Source organism: Asterias rubens, chromosome 15 (genome assembly GCF_902459465.1).
Source record: "Asterias rubens chromosome 15, eAstRub1.3, whole genome shotgun sequence".
NCBI classification, from domain to species: domain Eukaryota; kingdom Metazoa; phylum Echinodermata; class Asteroidea; order Forcipulatida; family Asteriidae; genus Asterias; species Asterias rubens.
Genome location: NC_047076.1, coordinates 9,004,415 through 9,024,324, shown reverse-complemented (window position 1 = coordinate 9,024,324; position 19,910 = coordinate 9,004,415). Strand labels below are relative to the sequence as shown.

The 19,910-nt window shown below is 37.6% G+C and overlaps 1 protein-coding gene across 1 annotated transcript; it reads left to right on the top strand.

Moving 5' to 3' along the window:
* The first annotated feature begins 10,596 nt into the window (after positions 1–10,596).
* LOC117300314 (alpha-N-acetylgalactosaminide alpha-2,6-sialyltransferase 1-like) lies at positions 10,597–19,388 on the top strand. The gene is made up of 6 exons (XM_033784057.1): positions 10,597–11,475; positions 11,791–11,956; positions 13,310–13,418; positions 14,060–14,166; positions 16,488–16,600; positions 17,765–19,388. Exons 1-6 carry the CDS (start codon positions 11,340–11,342, stop codon positions 17,977–17,979), a joined length of 846 nt encoding a protein of 281 aa, XP_033639948.1. The 5' UTR covers positions 10,597–11,339; the 3' UTR covers positions 17,980–19,388.
* Positions 19,389–19,910: the final 522 nt, after the last annotated feature.

Sequence of the window (19,910 nt, the reverse complement as noted above, 5' to 3'; positions counted from 1 at the left end):
CTAGTTGAAAATTTTAGCATGTGAACTTTTAGTGCACCCCAGTTAAAATCTAGGGACGAAGGCTTGAATCGTGTGGATTGATTGTTCCGACCCTACGTGATTGTTTGGGGTTTCCCTCTATAATGGTTGCCTACAGCATCTAAAACTGACATTTCTTAACCACTACACGAGTATCTCCAGGTATATGGCTCTTTCGAAAAAGATGTATAAAGAAAAACTTTACATGTAGTGGTTGTATATTTACAAACACTTGTTCGGTGTACATATCTATTTTTTTTTAAATCAAAACTTAACCCCCTTAATCCTAACACAATGTGTTTTATAAAATTGGTGGGATTTGATCCTACAAGGTTTGCACTGCTGGAGCAGATCTCTTACCGCTGCTAGAGCAGGGCCCAACTTCATAGAGCTGCTTAACGGTCGATTTTGTGCTTACTGGGCGCACCTAGCAAATTGTTCATTTCATAGCCTTGCTTAAGACAAGTCAAAAGGTCAAGAGAAGGTCACCAACATCTCCATTTTTATGAAGTACGTAAAGCTCTTTCGTATGAGGTAAAGATTGACAAAATAGCTTTTGTGGTTGAGGAAATATGAACTTATTAAATATTGACGACTGTGGAAGAGACTAACTTATTAAAAGAGGGAAATGTATTTATGAAAACGCCTTGAACGCGACTATACACAAGCATTAATGTGTACATTTCAGCCTAAAAGCCATTAGTTAACGCCTTTTTCAAAGCATTCAAAGCATTCTAAAGGCACTACATACGTACGTAAAGCCCTTTCATATGATGTAGATTGTCAAAATAGGTTTTGTGGAGAACTGGAGAAGAGACTAACTAACCGGAAAGGAAATGTTTGTTGAAAACGCCTTGAAAACAGACTACGTACGTAAAGCCCTTTCATATGATGTAGATTGTCAAAATAGCTTTTGTGGTTGAGGGCATTGGAACTTATGCATAATGACGACTGGAGAAGAGACTAACTAACAGGAATGTTTGTTGAAAACGCCTTGAAAACAGACTATGTACGTAAAGCCCTTTCATATGATGTAGATTGTCAAAATAGCTTTTGTGGTTGAGGGCATAAGCATAGGAACTTATGCATAATGACGACTGGAGACTAACTAACCGGAAGAGAAATGTTTGTTGAAAACGACTTGAAATCAGGAGAAGAAAAAATAAAATAAAAAAATAAATAATACAAAATTTGGTCGCCAATTGGTCTCCCATCAAAGTACTGACCAAGCCCGATTTTGCTTAACTTCAGTGATCGGACGGGAACCGGTCATATCAACGCAGTACGGTCGTAGATAATATACAATAAATTCGATTTGAACCAGAAGACAAGGTCAAAAAGTTAAATGCCTTGAACGAAGACTATTCTACATAAAGCTTTTTCGCGCTCTATGGATGATCACTGGAGCGTGACTCTCCCGCACAGCTAATACACTACACGTTGTGTGTATGCCTAAGTGTAATGTTTATGCACATACCAACGGGTGATTTACGTTGTTCTTTAGACGTGAATTTTGAAATTTTCAACCTCTCTTTTGAGCCGGAAGACAAAATCAAAATGTGGTTATGTCTGTGAGGCGTTTACGGAGTTGTTAATGCCCTTTCCGATGATTTATTGATTGTAAAAATCCCTCATGTAGATCAAAAGTTATGATTTTTTGAAATAATAAACTTTGAATTAGTGTATCTCGTCAACTGATGACGTCATCCTGACGTAAAAACTTTTGCATCATCTACTGGTTATTGTCTACCTGTGTGCAAAGTTTCAACTTAATGCAAGCTTCGCATCTATGCTTTTTCTTGCGGACAATCGACAGCGAAAAGAATAAGAAAAACCCAAAAAAAAAAAAAAAAAAAAAAAAAAAACCGAACAAAATCAATGAGTTGTTCGGGCTGTTGCCCGAACACCTAAAAAAAACTAGATATAGTGTTTGTACAAACAAACACTAGGTGTTCGGCTATTGTTGGGTCAGTGTTTGAATAAATTAAACAAGTATTGTTAATAGCTCGTCAAATTACAAAGAAATCAAAACCAAACAGTTTTCTCGATGTGTAATAATTTATAGAAAAAGCATCAAAAAGTGTACATTTCAACCTAAAAGCCTTTAAATACTGCCTTTTCAAAGCATTTTACAGGCTCTTCCAATTTAAAAAGGTCAAAAAGTCAAGAAAAGGTCACCAACACACCCATTTGTGTGGAATACGTGAGGCCCTTTCATATGATGTATAGATTGTCAAAATAGATTTTGTGGTTGAGGAAACGTGAACTGATGAATAATGGCGACTGGAGAAGAGCCTAACTAACCAGAAGGGAAATGTTTGTTGAAAACGCCTTGAAAACAGACTATGTACGTAAAGCCTATTCATATGATGTATAGATTGTCAAAATAGCTTTTGTGGTTGAGGACATAGGAACTTATGCATAATGACGACTGGAGAAGAGACTAACTAACCGAATAGGAAATGTTTGTTGAAAACATCTGAAAACAGACTACGTACGTAAAGCCCTTTCATATGATGTATAGATTGTCAAAATAGCTTGTGTGGTTGAGGACATAGGAACTTATGCATAATGACGACTGGAGAAGAGACTAACTAACCGAAAGGGAAATGTTTGTTGAAAACACCTTGAAAACAGACTACGTACGTAAAGCCCTTTCATATGATGTATAGATTGTCAAAATAGCTTGTGTGGTTGAGGATATGGGAGCTTATGCATAATGACGACTGGAGAAGAGCGTAACTAGGAGGAAAATCTTTGTTGAAAACGCCTTGAAAACAGACTACGTACGTAAAGCCCGTCATATGATGTATAGATTGTCAAAATAGCTTTTGTGGTTGAGGACATAGGAACTTATGCATAATGACGACTGGAGAAGAGACTAACTAACCGAATAGGAAATGTTTGTTGAAAACATCTGAAAACAGACTACGTACGTAAAGCCCTTTCATATGATGTATAGATTGTCAAAATAGCTTGTGTGGTTGAGGACATAGGAACTTATGCATAATGACGACTGGAGAAGAGACTAACTAGGAGGAAAATCTTTGTTGAAAACGCCTTGAAAACAGACTAAAGCGAAGCTATTTATAGGAGAAAAAAAAATTAAATACTAAAATAAATCGTACAAATTTTGGTCGCCAAGTGGTCTCCCATCCAAATACTGACTGGGCTCGATTTTGCTTAACTTTAGTGACAGGTGTTATCAACGCAGTATGGTACGCAGACTAAAACGATCAACACGTGGTGCAGAGCGTGACTATGCTCATCAATGCACCGCATACTTACACGTGGTGACCGCAATGCACCGCATGCTTACACGTGGTGACAAAGTACATGTACATGTAATTGTAAAATCTTTACGCGCAATCAATGGGGGAATTTTGTAGTGCTTTATACGTGAATTTTAGATTTTTCAACATCGATTTTGAACCAGAAGACAAGATCAAAATGGGGTCATGTCTGTGAGGTGTTTACGGAGTTTTTAATGCCCTTTCCGATGATGTATTGATTGTCAAAATCCGTCATGCAGATCAAAAGTTATGATTTTTTGAAATAATACCGCATACTTACACGTGGTGACCGCAATGCACCGCATGCTTACACGTGGTGACAAAGTACATGTACATGTAATTGTAAAATCTTTACGCGCAATCAATGGGGGAATTTTGTAGTCTTTATACAGTGTACATGAATTTTGAAATTTTCAACCTCGATTTTGAACCGGAAGACAAGATCAAAATGGGGTCATGTCTGTGAGGTGTTTACGGAGTTTTTAATGCCCTTTCCGCTGATGTATTGATTGTAAAAATCCTTCATGCAGATCAAAAGTTATGATTTTTTGAAATAATAAACTTTGAATGAGTGTATCTCGTCAACTGATGACGTCATCGTGACGTAAGAACTTTTGTATCATCTACTGGTTATTGTCTACCTGTGTGCAAAGTTTCAACTTAATGCAAGCTTCGCATCTATGCTTTTTCTTGCGGACAATCGACAGCGAGAAGAATAAGAAAAACCAAAAAAAAAAAAAAAACCAGATATAGTGTTTGTACAAACAAACACTAGGTGTTCGGCTATTGTTGGGTCAGTGTTTTTATAAATGAAACAAGTATTGTTAATATTGTCAAATTACAAAGAAATCAAAACCAAACAGTTTTCTCGATGTGTAATAATTTATAGAAAAAGCATCAAAAAGTGTACATTTCAACCTAAAAGCCTTTAAATACTGCCTTTTCAAAGCATTTTACAGGCTCTTCCAGTTTAAAAAGGTCAAAAAGTCAAGAAAAGGTCACCAACACACCCAGTTTTGTGGAATACGTGAGGCGCTTTCATATGATGTATAGATTGTCAAAATAGCTTTTCTGGTTGAGGAAACGTGAACTGATGAATAATGGCGACTGGAGAAGAGCCTAACTAACCAGAAGGGAAATGTTTGTTGAAAACGCCTTGAAAACAGACTACGTACGTAAAGCCCTTTCATATGATGTATAGATTGTCAAAATAGCTTTTGAGGTTGAGGACATAGGAACTTATGCATAATGACGACTGGAGAAGAGACTAACTAACCGAATAGGAAATGTTTGTTGAAAACATCTGAAAACAGACTACGTACGTAAAGCCCTTTCATATGATGTATAGATTGTCCAAATAGCTTGTGTGGTTGAGGGTATAGGAACTTATGCATAATGACGACTGGAGAAGAGACTAACTAACCGAAAGGGAAATGTTTGTTGAAAACACCTTGAAAACAGACTACGTACGTAAAGCCCTTTCACATGATGTATAGATTGTCAAAATAGCTTGTGTGGTTGAGGATATGGGAGCTTATGCATAATGACGACTGGAGAAGAGCCTAACTAGGAGGAAAATCTTTGTTGAAAACGCCTTGAAAACAGACTACGTACGTAAAGCCCTTTCATATGATGTATAGATTGTCAAAATAGCTTTTGTGGTTGAGGACATATGAACTTATGCATAATGACGACTGGAGAAGAGACTAACTAACCGAATAGGAAATGTTTGTTGAAAACATCTGAAAACAGACTACGTACGTTAAGCCCTTTCATATGATGTATAGATTGTCAAAATAGCTTGTGTGGTTGAGGACATAGGAACTTATGCATAATGACGACTGGAGAAGAGACTAACTAACCGAAAGGGAAATGTTTGTTGAAAACACCTTGAAAACAGACTACGTACGTAAAGCCCTTTCATATGATGTATAGATTGTCAAAATAGCTTGTGTGGTTGAGGATATGGGAGCTTATGCATAATGACGACTGGAGAAGAGCCTAACTAGGAGGAAAATCTTTGTTGAAAACGCCTTGAAAACAGACTACGTACGTAAAGCCCGTCATATGATGTATAGATTGTCAAAATAGCTTTTGTGGTTGAGGACATAGGAACTTATGCATATTGACGACTGGAGAAGAGACTAACTAACCGAATAGGAAATGTTTGTTGAAAACATCTGAAAACAGACTACGTAAGTAAAGCCCTTTCATATGATGTATATAGATTGTCAAAATAGCTTGTGTGGTTGAGGATATGGGAGCTTATGCATAATGACGACTGGAGAAGAGACTAACTAGGAGGAAAATCTTTGTTGAAAACGCCTTGAAAACAGACTAAAGCGAAGCTATTTATAGGAGAAAAAAAAATTAAATACAAAAATAAATCGTACAAATTTTGGTCGCCAAGTGGTCTCCCATCCAAATACTGACTGGGCTCGATTTTGCTTAACTTTAGTGATAGGTGTTATCAACGCAGTATGGTACGCAGACTAAAACGATCAACACGTGGTGCAGAGCGTGACTATGTTCATCAATGCACCGCATACTTACACGTGGTGACCGCAATGCACCGCATGCTTACACGTGGTGACAAAGTACATGTACATATAATTGTAAAATCTTTACGCGCAATCAATGGGGGAATTTTGTAGTGCTTTATACGTGAATTTTAGATTTTTCAACATCGATTTTGAACCAGAAGACAAGATCAAAATGGGGTCATGTCTGTGAGGTGTTTACGGAGTTTTTAATGCCCTTTCCGATGATGTATTGATTGTCAAAATCCGTCATGCAGATCAAAAGTTATGATTTTTTGAAATAATACCGCATACTTACACGTGGTGACCGCAATGCACCGCATGCTTACACGTGGTGACAAAGTACATGTACATGTAAATGTAAAATCTTTACGCGCAATCAATAGGGGAATTTTGTAGTCTTTATACATGAATTTTGAAATTTTCAACTTCTCTTTTGAGCCGGAAGACAAAATCAAAATGGGGTCATGTCTGTGAGGCGTTTACGGAGTTTTTAATGCCCTTTCAGATGATGTATTGATTGTAAAAATCCCTCATGTAGATCAAAAGTTATGATTTTTTTGAAATAATAAACTTTGAGTTAGTGTATCTCGTCAACTGATGACGTCATCGTGACGTAACAACTTTTGCATCATCTACTGGTTATTGTCTACCTGTGTGCAAAGTTTCAACTTAATGCAAGCTTCGCATCTATGCTTTTTCTTGCGGACAATCGACAGCGAGAAGAATAAGAAAAACCAAAAAAAAAAAAAAAAAAAAAAACTAGATTTAGTGTTTGTACAAACAAACACTAGGTGTTCGGCTATTGTTGGGTCAGTGTTTGAATAAATGAAACAAGTATTGTTAATATTGTCAAATTACAAAGAAATCAAAACCAAACAGTTTTCTCGATGTGTAATAATTTATAGAAAAAGCATCAAAAGTGTACATTTCAACCTAAAAGCCTTTAAATACTGCCTTTTCAAAGCATTTTACAGGCTCTTCCAGTTTAAAAAGGTCAACAAGTCAAGAAAAGGTCACCAACACACCCATTTTTGTGGAATACGTGAGGCCCTTTCATATGATGTATAGATTGTCAAAATAGCTTTTGTGGTTGAGGACATAGGAACTTATGCATAATGACGACTGGAGAAGAGACTAACTAACCGAATAGGAAATGTTTGTTGAAAACATCTGAAAACAGACTACGTACGTAACGCCCTTTCATATGATGTATAGATTGTCAAAATAGCTTGTGTGGTTGAGGATATAGGAACTTACGCATAATGACGACTGGAGAAGAGACTAACTAACCAAAAAAAGGAAATGTTTGTAGAAAACACCTTGAAAACAGACTACGTACGTAAAGCCCTTTCATATGATGTATAGATTGTCAAAATAGCTTGTGTGGTTGAGGATATGAGAGCTTATGCATAACGACGACTGGAGAAGAGACTAACTAGGAGGAAAATCTTTGTTGAAAACGCCTTGAAAACAGACTAAAGCGAAGCTATTTATAGGAGAAAAAAAAATTAAAAATTAATACAAAAATAAATCGTACAAATTTTGGTCGCCAAGTGGTCTCCCATCCAAATACTGACTGGGCTCGATTTTGCTTAACTTTAGTGACAGGTGTTATCAACGCAGTATGGTACGCAGACTAAAACGATCAACACGTGGTGCAGAGCGTGACCATGCTCCTCAATGCACCGCATACTTACACGTGGTGACCGCAATGCACCGCATGCTTACACGTGGTGACAAAGTACATGTACATGTAATTGTAAAATCTTTACGCGCAATCAATGGGGGAATTTTGTAGTGCTTTATACGTGAATTTTAGATTTTTCAACATCGATTTTGAACCAGAAGACAAGATCAAAATGGGGTCATGTCTGTGAGGTGTTTACGGAGTTTTTAATGCCCTTTCCGATGATGTATTGATTGTAAAAATCCTTCATGCAGATCAAAAGTTATGATTTTTTGAAATAATAAACTTTGAATGAGTGTATCTCGTCAACTGATGACGTCATCGTGACGTAAGAACTTTTGCATCATCTACTGGTTATTGTCTACCTGTGTGCAAAGTTTCAACTTAATGCAAGCTTCGCATCTATGCTTTTTCTTGCGGACAATCGACAGCGAGAAGAATAAGAAAAACCAAAAAAAAAAAAAAAAAAAAAAAAAAAAACCGAACAAAATCAATGAGTTGTTCGGGCTGTTGCCCGAACACCTAAAAAAAAAAAAAACCGAACAAAATCAATGAGTTGTTCGGGCTTTTGCCCGAACACCTAAAAAAAAAAAAAAAAACCGAACAAAATCAAGGAGTTGTTCGGGCTTTTGCCCGAACACCTAAAAAAAAAAAACGAACAAAATCAATGAGTTGTTCGGGCTTTTGCCCGAACACCTAAAAAAAAAAAAAAAAAACGAACAAAATCAATGAGTTGTTCGGGCTGTTGCCCGAACACCTAAAAAAAAAAACCGAACAAAATCAATGAGTTGTTCGGGCTGTTGCCCGAACACCTAAAAAAAAAAAAAAACGAACAAAAACAATGAGTTGTTCGGGCTGTTGCCCGAACACCTAAAAAAAAAAAACCGAACAAAATCAATGAGTTGTTCGGGCTGTTGCCCGAACACCTAAAAAAAAAAAACGAACAAAATCAATGAGTTGTTCGGGCTGTTGCCCGAACACCTAAAAAAAAAAAACCGAACAAAATCAATGAGTTGTTCGGGCTGTTGCCCGAACACCTAAAAAAAAAAAAACCGAACAAAATCAATGAGTTGTTCGGGCTTTTGCCCGAACACCTAAAAAAAAAAAAAAAAAACGAACAAAATCAAGGAGTTGTTCGGGCTTTTGCCCGAACACCTAAAAAAAAAAAACGAACAAAATCAATGAGTTGTTCGGGCTTTTGCCCGAACACCTAAAAAAAAAAAAAAAACGAACAAAATCAATGAGTTGTTCGGGCTGTTGCCCGAACACCTAAACAAAAAAACCGAACAAAATCAATGAGTTGTTCGGGCTGTTGCCCGAACACCTAAAAAAAAAAAAAAAACGAACAAAAACAATGAGTTGTTCGGGCTGTTGCCCGAACACCTAAAAAAAAAAAACCGAACAAAATCAATGAGTTGTTCGGGCTGTTGCCCGAACACCTAAAAAAAAAAAACCGAACAAAATCAATGAGTTGTTCGGGCTGTTGCCCGAACACCTAAAAAAAAAAACCGAACAAAATCAATGAGTTGTTCGGGCTGTTGCCCGAACACCTAAAAAAAAAAAAAAAAAACGAACAAAATCAATGAGTTGTTCGGGCTGTTGCCCGAACACCTAAAAAAACCTAGATATAGTGTTTGTAGAAACAAACACTAGGTCTTCGGCTATTGTTGGGTCAGTGTTTGAATCAATGAAAAAAAGTGTTGTTGATAGCTCGTCAAATTGCAAAGAAATCAATACCAAACAGTTTTCTCGATGTCTAATAATTTTATGGTAAAGCTTCAAAAAGTGTACATTTCAACCTAAAAACTTTTAAATAATGCCCTTTCAAAGCATTTTACAGGCACTTCCGGTTTAAAAAGGTCAAAAGGTCAAGAGAAGGTCACCAACATACCCATTTTTGTGAAGTACGTGAGGCCCTTTCATATGATGTATAGATTGTCAAAATAGCTTTTGTGGTCGAGGAAATGTGAACTGATGAATAATGACGACTGGAGAAGATACTAACTAACCGGAATGGAAATGTTTGTTGAAAACGCCTTGAAAACAGACTACGTACGTAAAGCCCTTTCATATGATGTAGATTGTCAAAATAGCTTTTGTGGTTGAGGGCATAGGAACTTATGCATGATGACGACTGGAGAAGAGACTAACTAACCGGAAGGGAAATGTTTGTTGAAAACGCCTTGAAAACAGACTACGCACTTAAAGCCCTTTCATATGATGTATAGATTGTCAAAATAGCTTTTGTGGTTGGAGCCTTATGCATAATGACGACTGAAGAAGAGACTAACTAACCGGAAAAGAAATGTTATTTGAAAACGCCTTGAAAATAGACTAAAAACGAAGCTATTTATAGGAGAAGAAAAAATTTAATAAAAAAATTAAACATACAAAATTTGGTCACCAATTGGTCGCCCATACAAGTACTGACCAAGCCCGATTTTGCTTAACTTCAGTGATCGGACGGGAACCGGTGTTATCAACGTAGTACGGTCGTAGATAATATACAATAAATTCGATTTGAATTAGAAGACAAGGTCAAAATGTTAAACGCCTTGAACGAAGACTATTCTACATGAAGCTTTTTCGCGCTCTATGGATGATCACTGGAGTGTGACTCTCCCGCACAGCTAATACACTACACGTTGTGTGTATGCCCAAGTGTAATGTTTATGCACATACCAACGGGGGATTTACGTTGTTCTTTAGACGTGAAATTTGAAATTTTCAACCTCTCTTTTGAGCCGGAAGACAAAATCAAAATGGGGTCAATGAGTTGTTCGGGCTGTTGCCCGAACACCTAAAAAAAAACGAACAAAAACACTGAGCTGTTCGGGCTGTTGCCCGAACACCTAAAAAAAAAAAAAACGAACAAAAACAAAGAGTTGTTCGGGCTATTGCCCGAACACCTAAAAAAAAACGATCAAAATCAATGAGTTGTTCGGGCTGTTGCCCGAACACCTAAAAAAAAAAAAAAAAAAAAAAAAATCAATGAGTTGTTCGGGCTGTTGCCCGAACACCTAAAAAAAAAAATAACCGAACAAAAACAATGAGTTGGTCGGGCTGTTGCCCGAAGACCTAATTAAAAGCAGGGACGCTTTTTTCATTTAAAGTATTGAACAAACAAAAGCATCTGCCTAGAAGATGAGCGGTAGTTCTAAAAAAGAAAATATACATATATAAGAAGAATAATAATAATTATTATTATTTTAAAAATAAATGATAAGTGGTAGTTCTAAATTAGAAAATTTATTATTAAATCACGCCCTTATTTTAAAGCCATGAACAAACAATAGGGATGGTGGCAATGCCATACACTTCAAACCAACCATTCAGTGCATGAACAGCATTTGACCGGTAGAGGGCGCTATGGTGTGCTTAGAACAAAATGATCGTTCCAGCAAACAAAGACTTATCTATAAGACATGTTTGCGGTAACAACAAGATAATATATTTTATCTTGCGCAGACTTACCAGGTAAATATCCATTACAGTTTAAGTCTGCTGCCACCTAACGTCCAAAAAAGTCCCCCTAGCTGCAGAATGACATTCGCCCTGTCCTTATCCGTAATTCACGAGCCTCGAAGTGTGACGTCAGATATAGTGGCAATGACTCACCTATCCTTTCTTGCTTCAAGGCTGCTGAATCGGACGACCAATGTTTCTACAGTTCATGTTTTTATTCAGCTCTCATATATAGAACTACCTCAAACCCTGCTAACGTTTTCTTTCTTAAAAAAAAACCCATTCTAATTTGATGTATAGCACCAGAAATGTTCAAAGACTCTGTCATCTCTAATGAAATACTCCAAGTGGTTCAGAGAGCGTTACCGGCCGGAGGTCAAACTCTTCTTGGACGAGGATGACACCCGTCACTATGACAGTCTGTCGTCTAACACACTTCCGTTCGGGTTCAAAGGTCAAAATAAAACCGGTAAGAAAGTCTATGTTTTCATACAGGCAGGGCACCAGTCTAATTGGTTCACTTGCACCGATTTCACAGCCGCCCTCCATAGTCCGCCATTTTGGAATTCAAGTTGCAAAAACTAACCTCATATCTATAGAGTAGGCGAATACCACACGAGCAGTTCCTACAACACACATGCATTGTGACTTCCAAAATCGCGCATAAAGCAAACAAATCATGACGTCATGTGAAGTTGGTATATAGTTTATGATGTGGCGCATATCTTAACGTAACATGGAATTAATTTGCACAATATAAATGAATGCATTTATTTATTTCCAGTTCTCAATCAGATGTTACTGCATGAGAATTTCACTAACCCATCGATTCACAAAAAGAAGGCAGGGAGCAAGACGGGGTGTGTCCGTTGCGCTGTGGTAGGGTGCGGTGGCATTTTGAACGGCTCCGGAGCTGGCGATGAAATCGACAGTCACGATTACGTCTTTAGGTGAACAACAATTACATAAATTTGTTTCATTGTTTTTTCCAGATATGTATTCCTCGAAATACACGTTACATTACAATAGGAAAAGCAATATCAAGGTCATTCATAGAGATGTTATTTCTACAATATTATCATTTTGAATTTGTTATTATTACTATTATTTTTGTCGGCATTCAAACACATACAAACAACATGTACAATCACAGAGAATTTGCACTAAAAACTTTCTTATCAAAAGGCACGAGGCATTAGGCCCGTAATTTAAACAGGTTTACAGAAAAAAATGTCGCCCGACGGCCTTTTAAACAAATACCTCTGGTTACAAAATATAGAAGTGTTTCCAACTGAATGCAACCATTCAAATTAACTTGATATTAATAATAATGGCAAATTCACAATAAAGGGCGCCACCAATGTTTGCCTCAGAGAAACAGTTATTATAGCGCATTACAAACAGTATATTCTTTCACAGAAAGGCATGCATTTGCGAGATATATTTGTACGATGTATGGTATGCCTTTAAGTCGGTTTATATATTTACCCAAAATTGTTGGGTATAATTTTAATCAACAGTTGTGAGTTCATAGACCCAACATTGGTCAAAATATTGGTTGTTTTGCAAAGTAAACAAACCAATCCTGTACAGTTTTTACGTAGAGACATTATTGTTTCTCACTTGGTGTATCTCAACAGACCTGTGAAAATTTTAGCTCAATATTGGTCATCGAAGTTGCGATATAATAATGAAATGAAAAACACCCTGGTCACACAAAGTTGTGTGCTTTCAGATGCTTGATTTTGAGACCTCAAATTCTAAACTTGAGGTCTCGAAATCAAATTCGTGGACACCTTCTTTCTCGAAAACTACGTCACTTCAGAGGGAGCCGTTTCTCACAATGTTTTATACTATCAACCTCTCCCTATTACTCATTACCAAATAAGGTTTTATGCTAACAATTATTTTGAGTAATTACCAATAGTGTCCACTGCTTTTAAAGTTATACACGTTAAGGAAAAACTTAAAAATAAATGTGTATGATTCAGGATCTATTTTTGGGAATAGTCTAAAAACGAGCTTAACTTCAAATTCAGGATTTTCCAACATAACGTTTTGGACGTAGAGGACTTGTGGCAATTGGTGATGATGCTGAAGGAATAATGGAAGGCATTTAAGGACATAAGGTGGCAGCGCAGACTTAACAAGTAAATCCATTGTTTTAGTAATGTGCGCATGCTCAATTGAAATTAAACAATGGAAATTTACCTAGTAAGTCTACTGCCACCTTGTATTCCAAAGTTTCACATTATTAAATGTAAAATATGAAAATAATATGTTGTTGCCCTTTTAATCCAAAGAGTGAATCGTGCTTTAACGAAAGAGAGATTCGCCAACGACGTCGGAAAACGGACAACATTTTACACCTTTTTCCCCGAGTCTCAAAACATCAAGGATGTCGAAGACAAGGTTAGATGTCTTTATCTTGATATGGAATTTACTCTTTGTGTTTAAAAGGAAGGTACACGTTTGGTAATGGTCAAAGACCATGCTTTTCACTTGGTGTGTCCCAACATAAGCATAAAATAACAAGCCTGTGAAAATTTGAGCTCAACTGGCCATCGAAGTTGCGAGAAAGTTATGAAAGAAAAAAACCTTGTTGAACGATTTGTTTGCTTTCAGATATGAGTAAAAGACTTCTGGCTAGAGGGAGCCGTTTCTCACAATGTTTTATACTATCAACAGCTCTCCAATGGTCGTTACCAAGTCAGTTTTTAATTTAATATTATTCGTTTTGGGTAATTACCAAACGTCTACCTCTCCTTTAACTGACAGGAAAGGTATGCGTTTGTAATTAATCACTCTCAAAATTAATGACAATAGAAACTATTTTGGTTTTGAAGCCAAAGCCGTGGATTCAAAATGGCAGACGCGCATTATTCGGAGGTGCCTGCCTTCTTCTGCTTTGCACAAGTGTTCTTTTGGCCCTTTTCAGCAATCCGGCAATTAGCCTTTTCCTATTTGGGACGCGGCCGTATTGTTCTGCATTTCGTTTGTTTTTCGTTAAGGTCTGAGTTAACCGAGACATTGTTTTCTTCCTATACTCACAGAATGTTCTTCTGTTCTTTACGATGTTTAAGACGTACGACGTAGAGTATGGGTTGAACATGATTAAAGACGTCCCACCTCCACCTTACATATCCAGAGGAAAAGTGCAGTAAGTTTGAAATGTTTTTTTTATTTAGATTAGATTAGATAAGATTAGATTTTTACTCGTCATGCCCAGCATGAAAATCACTTTCTCGATTTGCACATTAAAATACAGTTAATATAAATAGCACAAAACATACATGAACCGTAGACATTAAAACAGCACCAATATAATAAAAATATCACATTGCACAAATAAAGGATGACTTAGGAAAGGAAAGGGGGTTGGAAAAGGAGAGAAGGAAGGGTGCGGGAGGGGTGGGAAGACAATACATGGGAACGAGGGAGAGGCCATAGGAGACATGCATTGGAAAGCAAGTTATCTAATAAAATTGTTGTTAAAATAAGAAATTGCACTGGGTAAGAAGGAGAGACGATGACGATTAGTGTTGGATTTGAGTTGACGCTATCTCCCAGACTTATTAAAAACAAAAAGTGTATGAAGTGGGTGGTTTCATCAAGTTGTATATACTTTCGAGTTTTGACACTAGAGCTGCCTCGTAGATGGAACCTATAAGTCTTTTACAGGAATATAAATGAGCTTACAGCAGATCAGGGGCCAATTTCATAGAGCTGCTTAAGCAAAAAAATCGCTTAAGCACGAAAATAGCTCGCTTATTTTACACATGTTACTGGCCAAAATTTCATGCCATATACATTGCTTATGACTAGTATTTAGCTGTTGTTTACTTAGCATAACAACTGAGTGGAGTCTTGGCCGGTAATCTGATTTTACTGAGCAATGAATTTTTTGCTTAAGCAAAATTTTCTGCTTAAGCAGCTCTATGAAATTGGGCCCTAGTGATTCTGTTGATTTTATTTTGATTACCCATAGACAGACCATTCGCCCATGCAATGCAAGACAACGCAATGACAGACTGAATTACACTTTTGTAAAACAACATGATAATGTCCAATGTTACAAATCTTAATAAGTTTCCTTAAAAAATGCATACGTTGATTAGCCTCAGAGCATAATTTCTGAGTATTAACATTCCAATTTAAATGGCTATCAATGTGAGTCCCAAGGTATTTACGTTCAGTGATCATTTCAATATCAACACCATTTATGTTTACAGGCTCGAACATCATCGGGTTTTTCCGAAAATCAAATACAATTTCCTTAGTTTTTTTTTTTGCATTTAAAACCAGAAAAATTTCTTTGCACCAATTAACAAACTTGGCAATTTCATATCTATACCCCGTCTCATCCTCTTGAGTAATGAATCCTGAAAGTGAAGTGTCATCTGCATACTTGACCATGGAACACGTGGCATTACTACATCTAAGATCGCTCGTATAAAGTGTGAAAAGTACTGGGGATAAAACACATCCCTGAGGGGCGCCTGCATCAGTCTAACTCTCTGTGATCTATTTGTCAAGAAATCGTTTATCCATAAAATCAATTACGGGTTAACATTCATCCACTCAGCTTGCCAAACAGAACATGAGGCTGGATCAAGTTGAAGGCCGAAGGAAAACCCACGAACATTTATTATTATTTATTGATTATTTTATTCCAAGCTCAATAAAATTACACACACATAATAGGTATAAGCAAGATATGGAGGAGGAACATGTACATTGTCCTATAACCTAAAGGTACAGTCAGCCGATATAAAAATATTAATAAAAGGTACAGACCTGCAATATACAATGTACACGGGGGGGGGTAAACAATAACAAAGATATCATACTAGTAAAACAATTAAAAACTTAATGGTAAGGGCACAATGCAAGATGGATTGGAATGTGTATAAAACATAAAGGCTGGGTAAAGGCATAGAGTGACTAATTAATTCCAATTTTAACGTTGAAGAATTTCCGTGATTATTTTGTTACATTGTTTTAAATGGGACCAACACAAAATGGCTCTGAACTAAACGAGATTTAATTTTGACGTTAAAATAAAACCCTGTCATTTGCCAACTAAATGGCATTGCTTATCCTAATTTACTATTCATATACCGCGGGATAATCTAACTGATTCTCACAGTCTTCTATGGTGGTCTGCATTCAACCATTCCAGGGGGCACCATGAATGTGTGCACGTATGGTCAGGTGGCATGTGTCAAACAATTACTGCAGGACAGACTAAAATACTCGTTCGTGTACGTGTCAATTGGAAATTCCCTTTTAAAAGCGTATTTTCTTAGAGATCAGGGAAATTGAGATTTTTACTTAGTTTATACGAATATATTATTAGCCACTGAGTTACTAAGTGGCAGTTTGGCACACTAAGGGTTAATGGCATACCTTTAGGGGTGGTTTCAGCCTTTATATGCAAAACTAATAAGTTTGTTTTGTGTTTGTTTTTCATAAAAACAGTCCAATCCGCAAGCCCGCATCAGATCCACGGAGGTTAAAAATCGTTCACCCCGATTTTTTCAAATACGTCTTTCACACTTATTTAGATGACAAATCCGCTCGGCCAACTACAGGTAAAATAGCAGAACCGATGCCTTTTAAAGGCAGTGGACACTATTGGTAACTGTCAAAGACCAGTCTTCTCACTTGGTGTATCTCATCATTGCATAACAAAAAAAACCATGAAAATTTGAACTCAATTGGTCGTCGAAGTTGCGAGATAATAATGAAAGAAAAAAACACCCTTGTCACACGAAGTCGTGTGCATTTAGATGGTTGATTTCGAGACCTCAAATTCTAAACTTGAGGTATCGAAATCAAGTTCGTGGAAAATTACTTCTTTCTCGAAAACTACGTCACTTCATAGAGAGAGCTGTTTCTCACAATGTTTTATACTGTCAACCTCTCCCCATTACTCGTTACCAAGTAAGGTTTCGTGCTAATAATTCTTTTGAGTAATAACCAATAGTGTCCACTGCCTTTAAAGGAGCTGTAGTGTAACGATCAAAGCTGATTTTACTTTACGTGAACTCTCACACAGCTACACTCTACGCGCGTGCTTTCCCACTGGGCTCCGTATCATCTATAGACTTGATTCAAGTCCTTATCTTGTGCGACTAGCACATACAATGTAGCTATTGTGGTCCTGCGGCACAGGTTGGGGGAATGCCGGCCGCGCAAAAATATCTGACGTTAGGCGATATGGGACTGAAAATAAAAGGACTCTGACTCACGGAATAGACCCTTCCCATGAAATATGTAAATTGCACATAGCGCGTGCGCACTAACGTTTTGGTTGGCAATTTGAGGGAACATCGCGCTGTTTTGTACACGGCTAATGGGTGCGTGACGCAGACGCTATTGCGCGTCTGCTTAGTGCGCAACTCTATGGCGTTTGCCAACCAACAGGGTCTGATGTACGCATGCGTGAATGTAATTAGCATATTTCATGGGAAGGGTCCATTGGGACTTGAGTCGAGTCTAGCATATATGAAGAGCGCTCGCGCGCAGAGTAAGTGGGTGAGAGTTCAACAGTCTGGGTACAGCCATATGCCTGCTTTCTCACCACGGCACAACAACACGAGTTACTCAAAACACTTTTTAAACTAGGCATAGAGTCATTTGTCCTTCAGCATTGTATCAATTAATTGTAATAACTAACGTGGATAATCAGTCTGCTGCCACCTAGCGTTACAAATACACTCATTGAACTAAATACATTCTTTAAATTTATACAGGTGCGCTGGTCGTGGGCCTAGCCTTACATGTATGTGATGAGGTGACAATATATGGGTTTGGCTACGACCCACGCTTCACCATGCACTACTACGACACCAAGTTTGTCACCCATACACAAGCATCGACGGGGTCTCATGACGTGGACAACGAACGAATGCTCTGGATGAAACTGCATGATGAGGGCGTTATCAGACTTTTCAAAAGAGACGTTTGAACTTTGGGAATCGTTTTCCTTAATATATCCCTTTTAAAATATGTCCCTTTTGTATTTTAATATTTTCTCTTTCATTCAGACTCGGGAGCTACACGGATACAGTTTTGGGCAATGTTTATAAATAGATTAAGGTGTATACATTATGCAACACTTTACAGATCTATGTTGTTCAAGCTTACGTCTTTTAAACGTTTGCCCGAGCCCCATCCCCAGCATTGGACGTTCCAGATCCCGGTGTCAAAGACAAATCTACCCCCCATGCTCTTATATAGCGCACAGATCCTTAGGTGCTAGATCGAGGCACTTGTGGAGAGGTGGAACATTGGGTTAGAATCGATACAATGGAAGACTTTGGAACGCTAGGTGGCAGCAGACCTACCATTGTTTACGTAGTTTTGAACATGGGCACATACATGGCCGAGAACAATAGAATGGTAAGTCTGCTAAGTCCCAAAAGTCCCCCATTGGCAACACTTTACAGATCTATGTTGACGCCGGTTGAGCTGACGTTTTATAAACATTTGCCTCGGCCGAAAAAGGGTGACGATTCAATAGAAGTTTGACCACAGTTCGCCATGTGGGGAACACGGAATCTCCTGCCACACCGGTCGAGGTAACGTCTTTAAAACATTTTGCCCCATCTTCATACATTTGATGTCACATTTCGTGAAATGTACCAGATACAGGTGTGCAGGGAGAAGTTCTACCCACCCGGAGATTCTGCCCCCGTTGAACTGTGTTCAAACTTTTTTTGAAAGCGCCCTCCTTTGAATAAGAACAGGGAGAATTTCCATGGATTGGTATAAACAGACGAATGTTGAAGACAGGAGGCCAATCTTTTGCAATGGCGGGGATTTTGCAAGGCAACAAGGTTTTTTTTTTTTTTTTTGGGGGGGGGTCTTTTGATGAGCCCGTAGGCCTTTAGCTCCATTTTCAAAATTCATATTTATTTAATAAATTAATAATTCTATAAAAACTTGTTGCATAGTGCAAACAATGTAACTCATTGTGATATTTTTAAGCTGCTCTGCAAAATCCATCGAAAGTGAACAATCTCCCATATTCACCTGACAACTCAACATGAAATGATTATTGGCAGAACCTTTTAATAACATTTTAAATAGTACCCATTGTATTCACTGGGCATACTCATTAAAATTAGATGGGTGAGAATTGACCAGGATTCCCAGATTCCGAGACTAATTTCTTGGTTCAATTTGACAAAGATTTCCAGGTCATATTGACCCAAAAAGTGGGTCAGGCCCTATGGATTCCGGATCCGTGTTCTTAATGACCCGGAAGTTTTAGAGTGTTAGGCAAAGTTTGTAAAGAAGATTTTTGAAAAAACAAAACCTCTGGGGTCGATTTCACTAACGCGTTTTGGTCATCGCAAACGCCGAAATCGATCGCTAAATCTAAAATCCATCGCAACTTTGCGATGGATTTTTAGCCGACGATTTCACTAAAACTAAACGATGAATATACTCGTCGCAAAGTTTTATTTAGCGATGACAATCTTGCGATGACATGTTAGTGGTCGCAAAGTAAAAGTTCATCGCAAACTTATGATACATTGCGCCATTACGTGCTTATAGTTATAGCGGTGTACGTTTTGACGTATAAATTGCCCGTGATTTTAGAGTAAAATGAGTGGCACTACATTATTTTAGTCTTGCGGTCTTTTACCTGGTAGACTCAGATTGCCGATGACAACTATCAGCGACGCAACTGCAGCAAAGAGCCCCTTAATATCGGTAAAAAGGAGATACTATATGGGTTCGATTATTTTAACCATCATTTTTAGAAAAAAATAATGTGTAATGTATTGGCAAATCGACAGTGTGAAGCTTAGTATTATTTCTTCCTCCATGTTATTATTAGACAGATATGTCAGAATTTTCATAAATCCCACCGTTACAACAGATTTACGA

Excerpts from the sequence above, each read along its gene's own strand:
- LOC117300314 (XM_033784057.1), top strand. The coding sequence starts at position 11,340 with ATGAAATACTCCAAGTGGTTCAGAGAGCGTTACCGGCCGGAGGTCAAA. Across the intron at positions 11,957-13,309 it reads AGTCACGATTACGTCTTTAG|AGTGAATCGTGCTTTAACGA; the intron begins GTGAACAACAAT and ends TTTAATCCAAAG. Across the intron at positions 13,419-14,059 it reads TCAAGGATGTCGAAGACAAG|AATGTTCTTCTGTTCTTTAC; the intron begins GTTAGATGTCTT and ends CTATACTCACAG.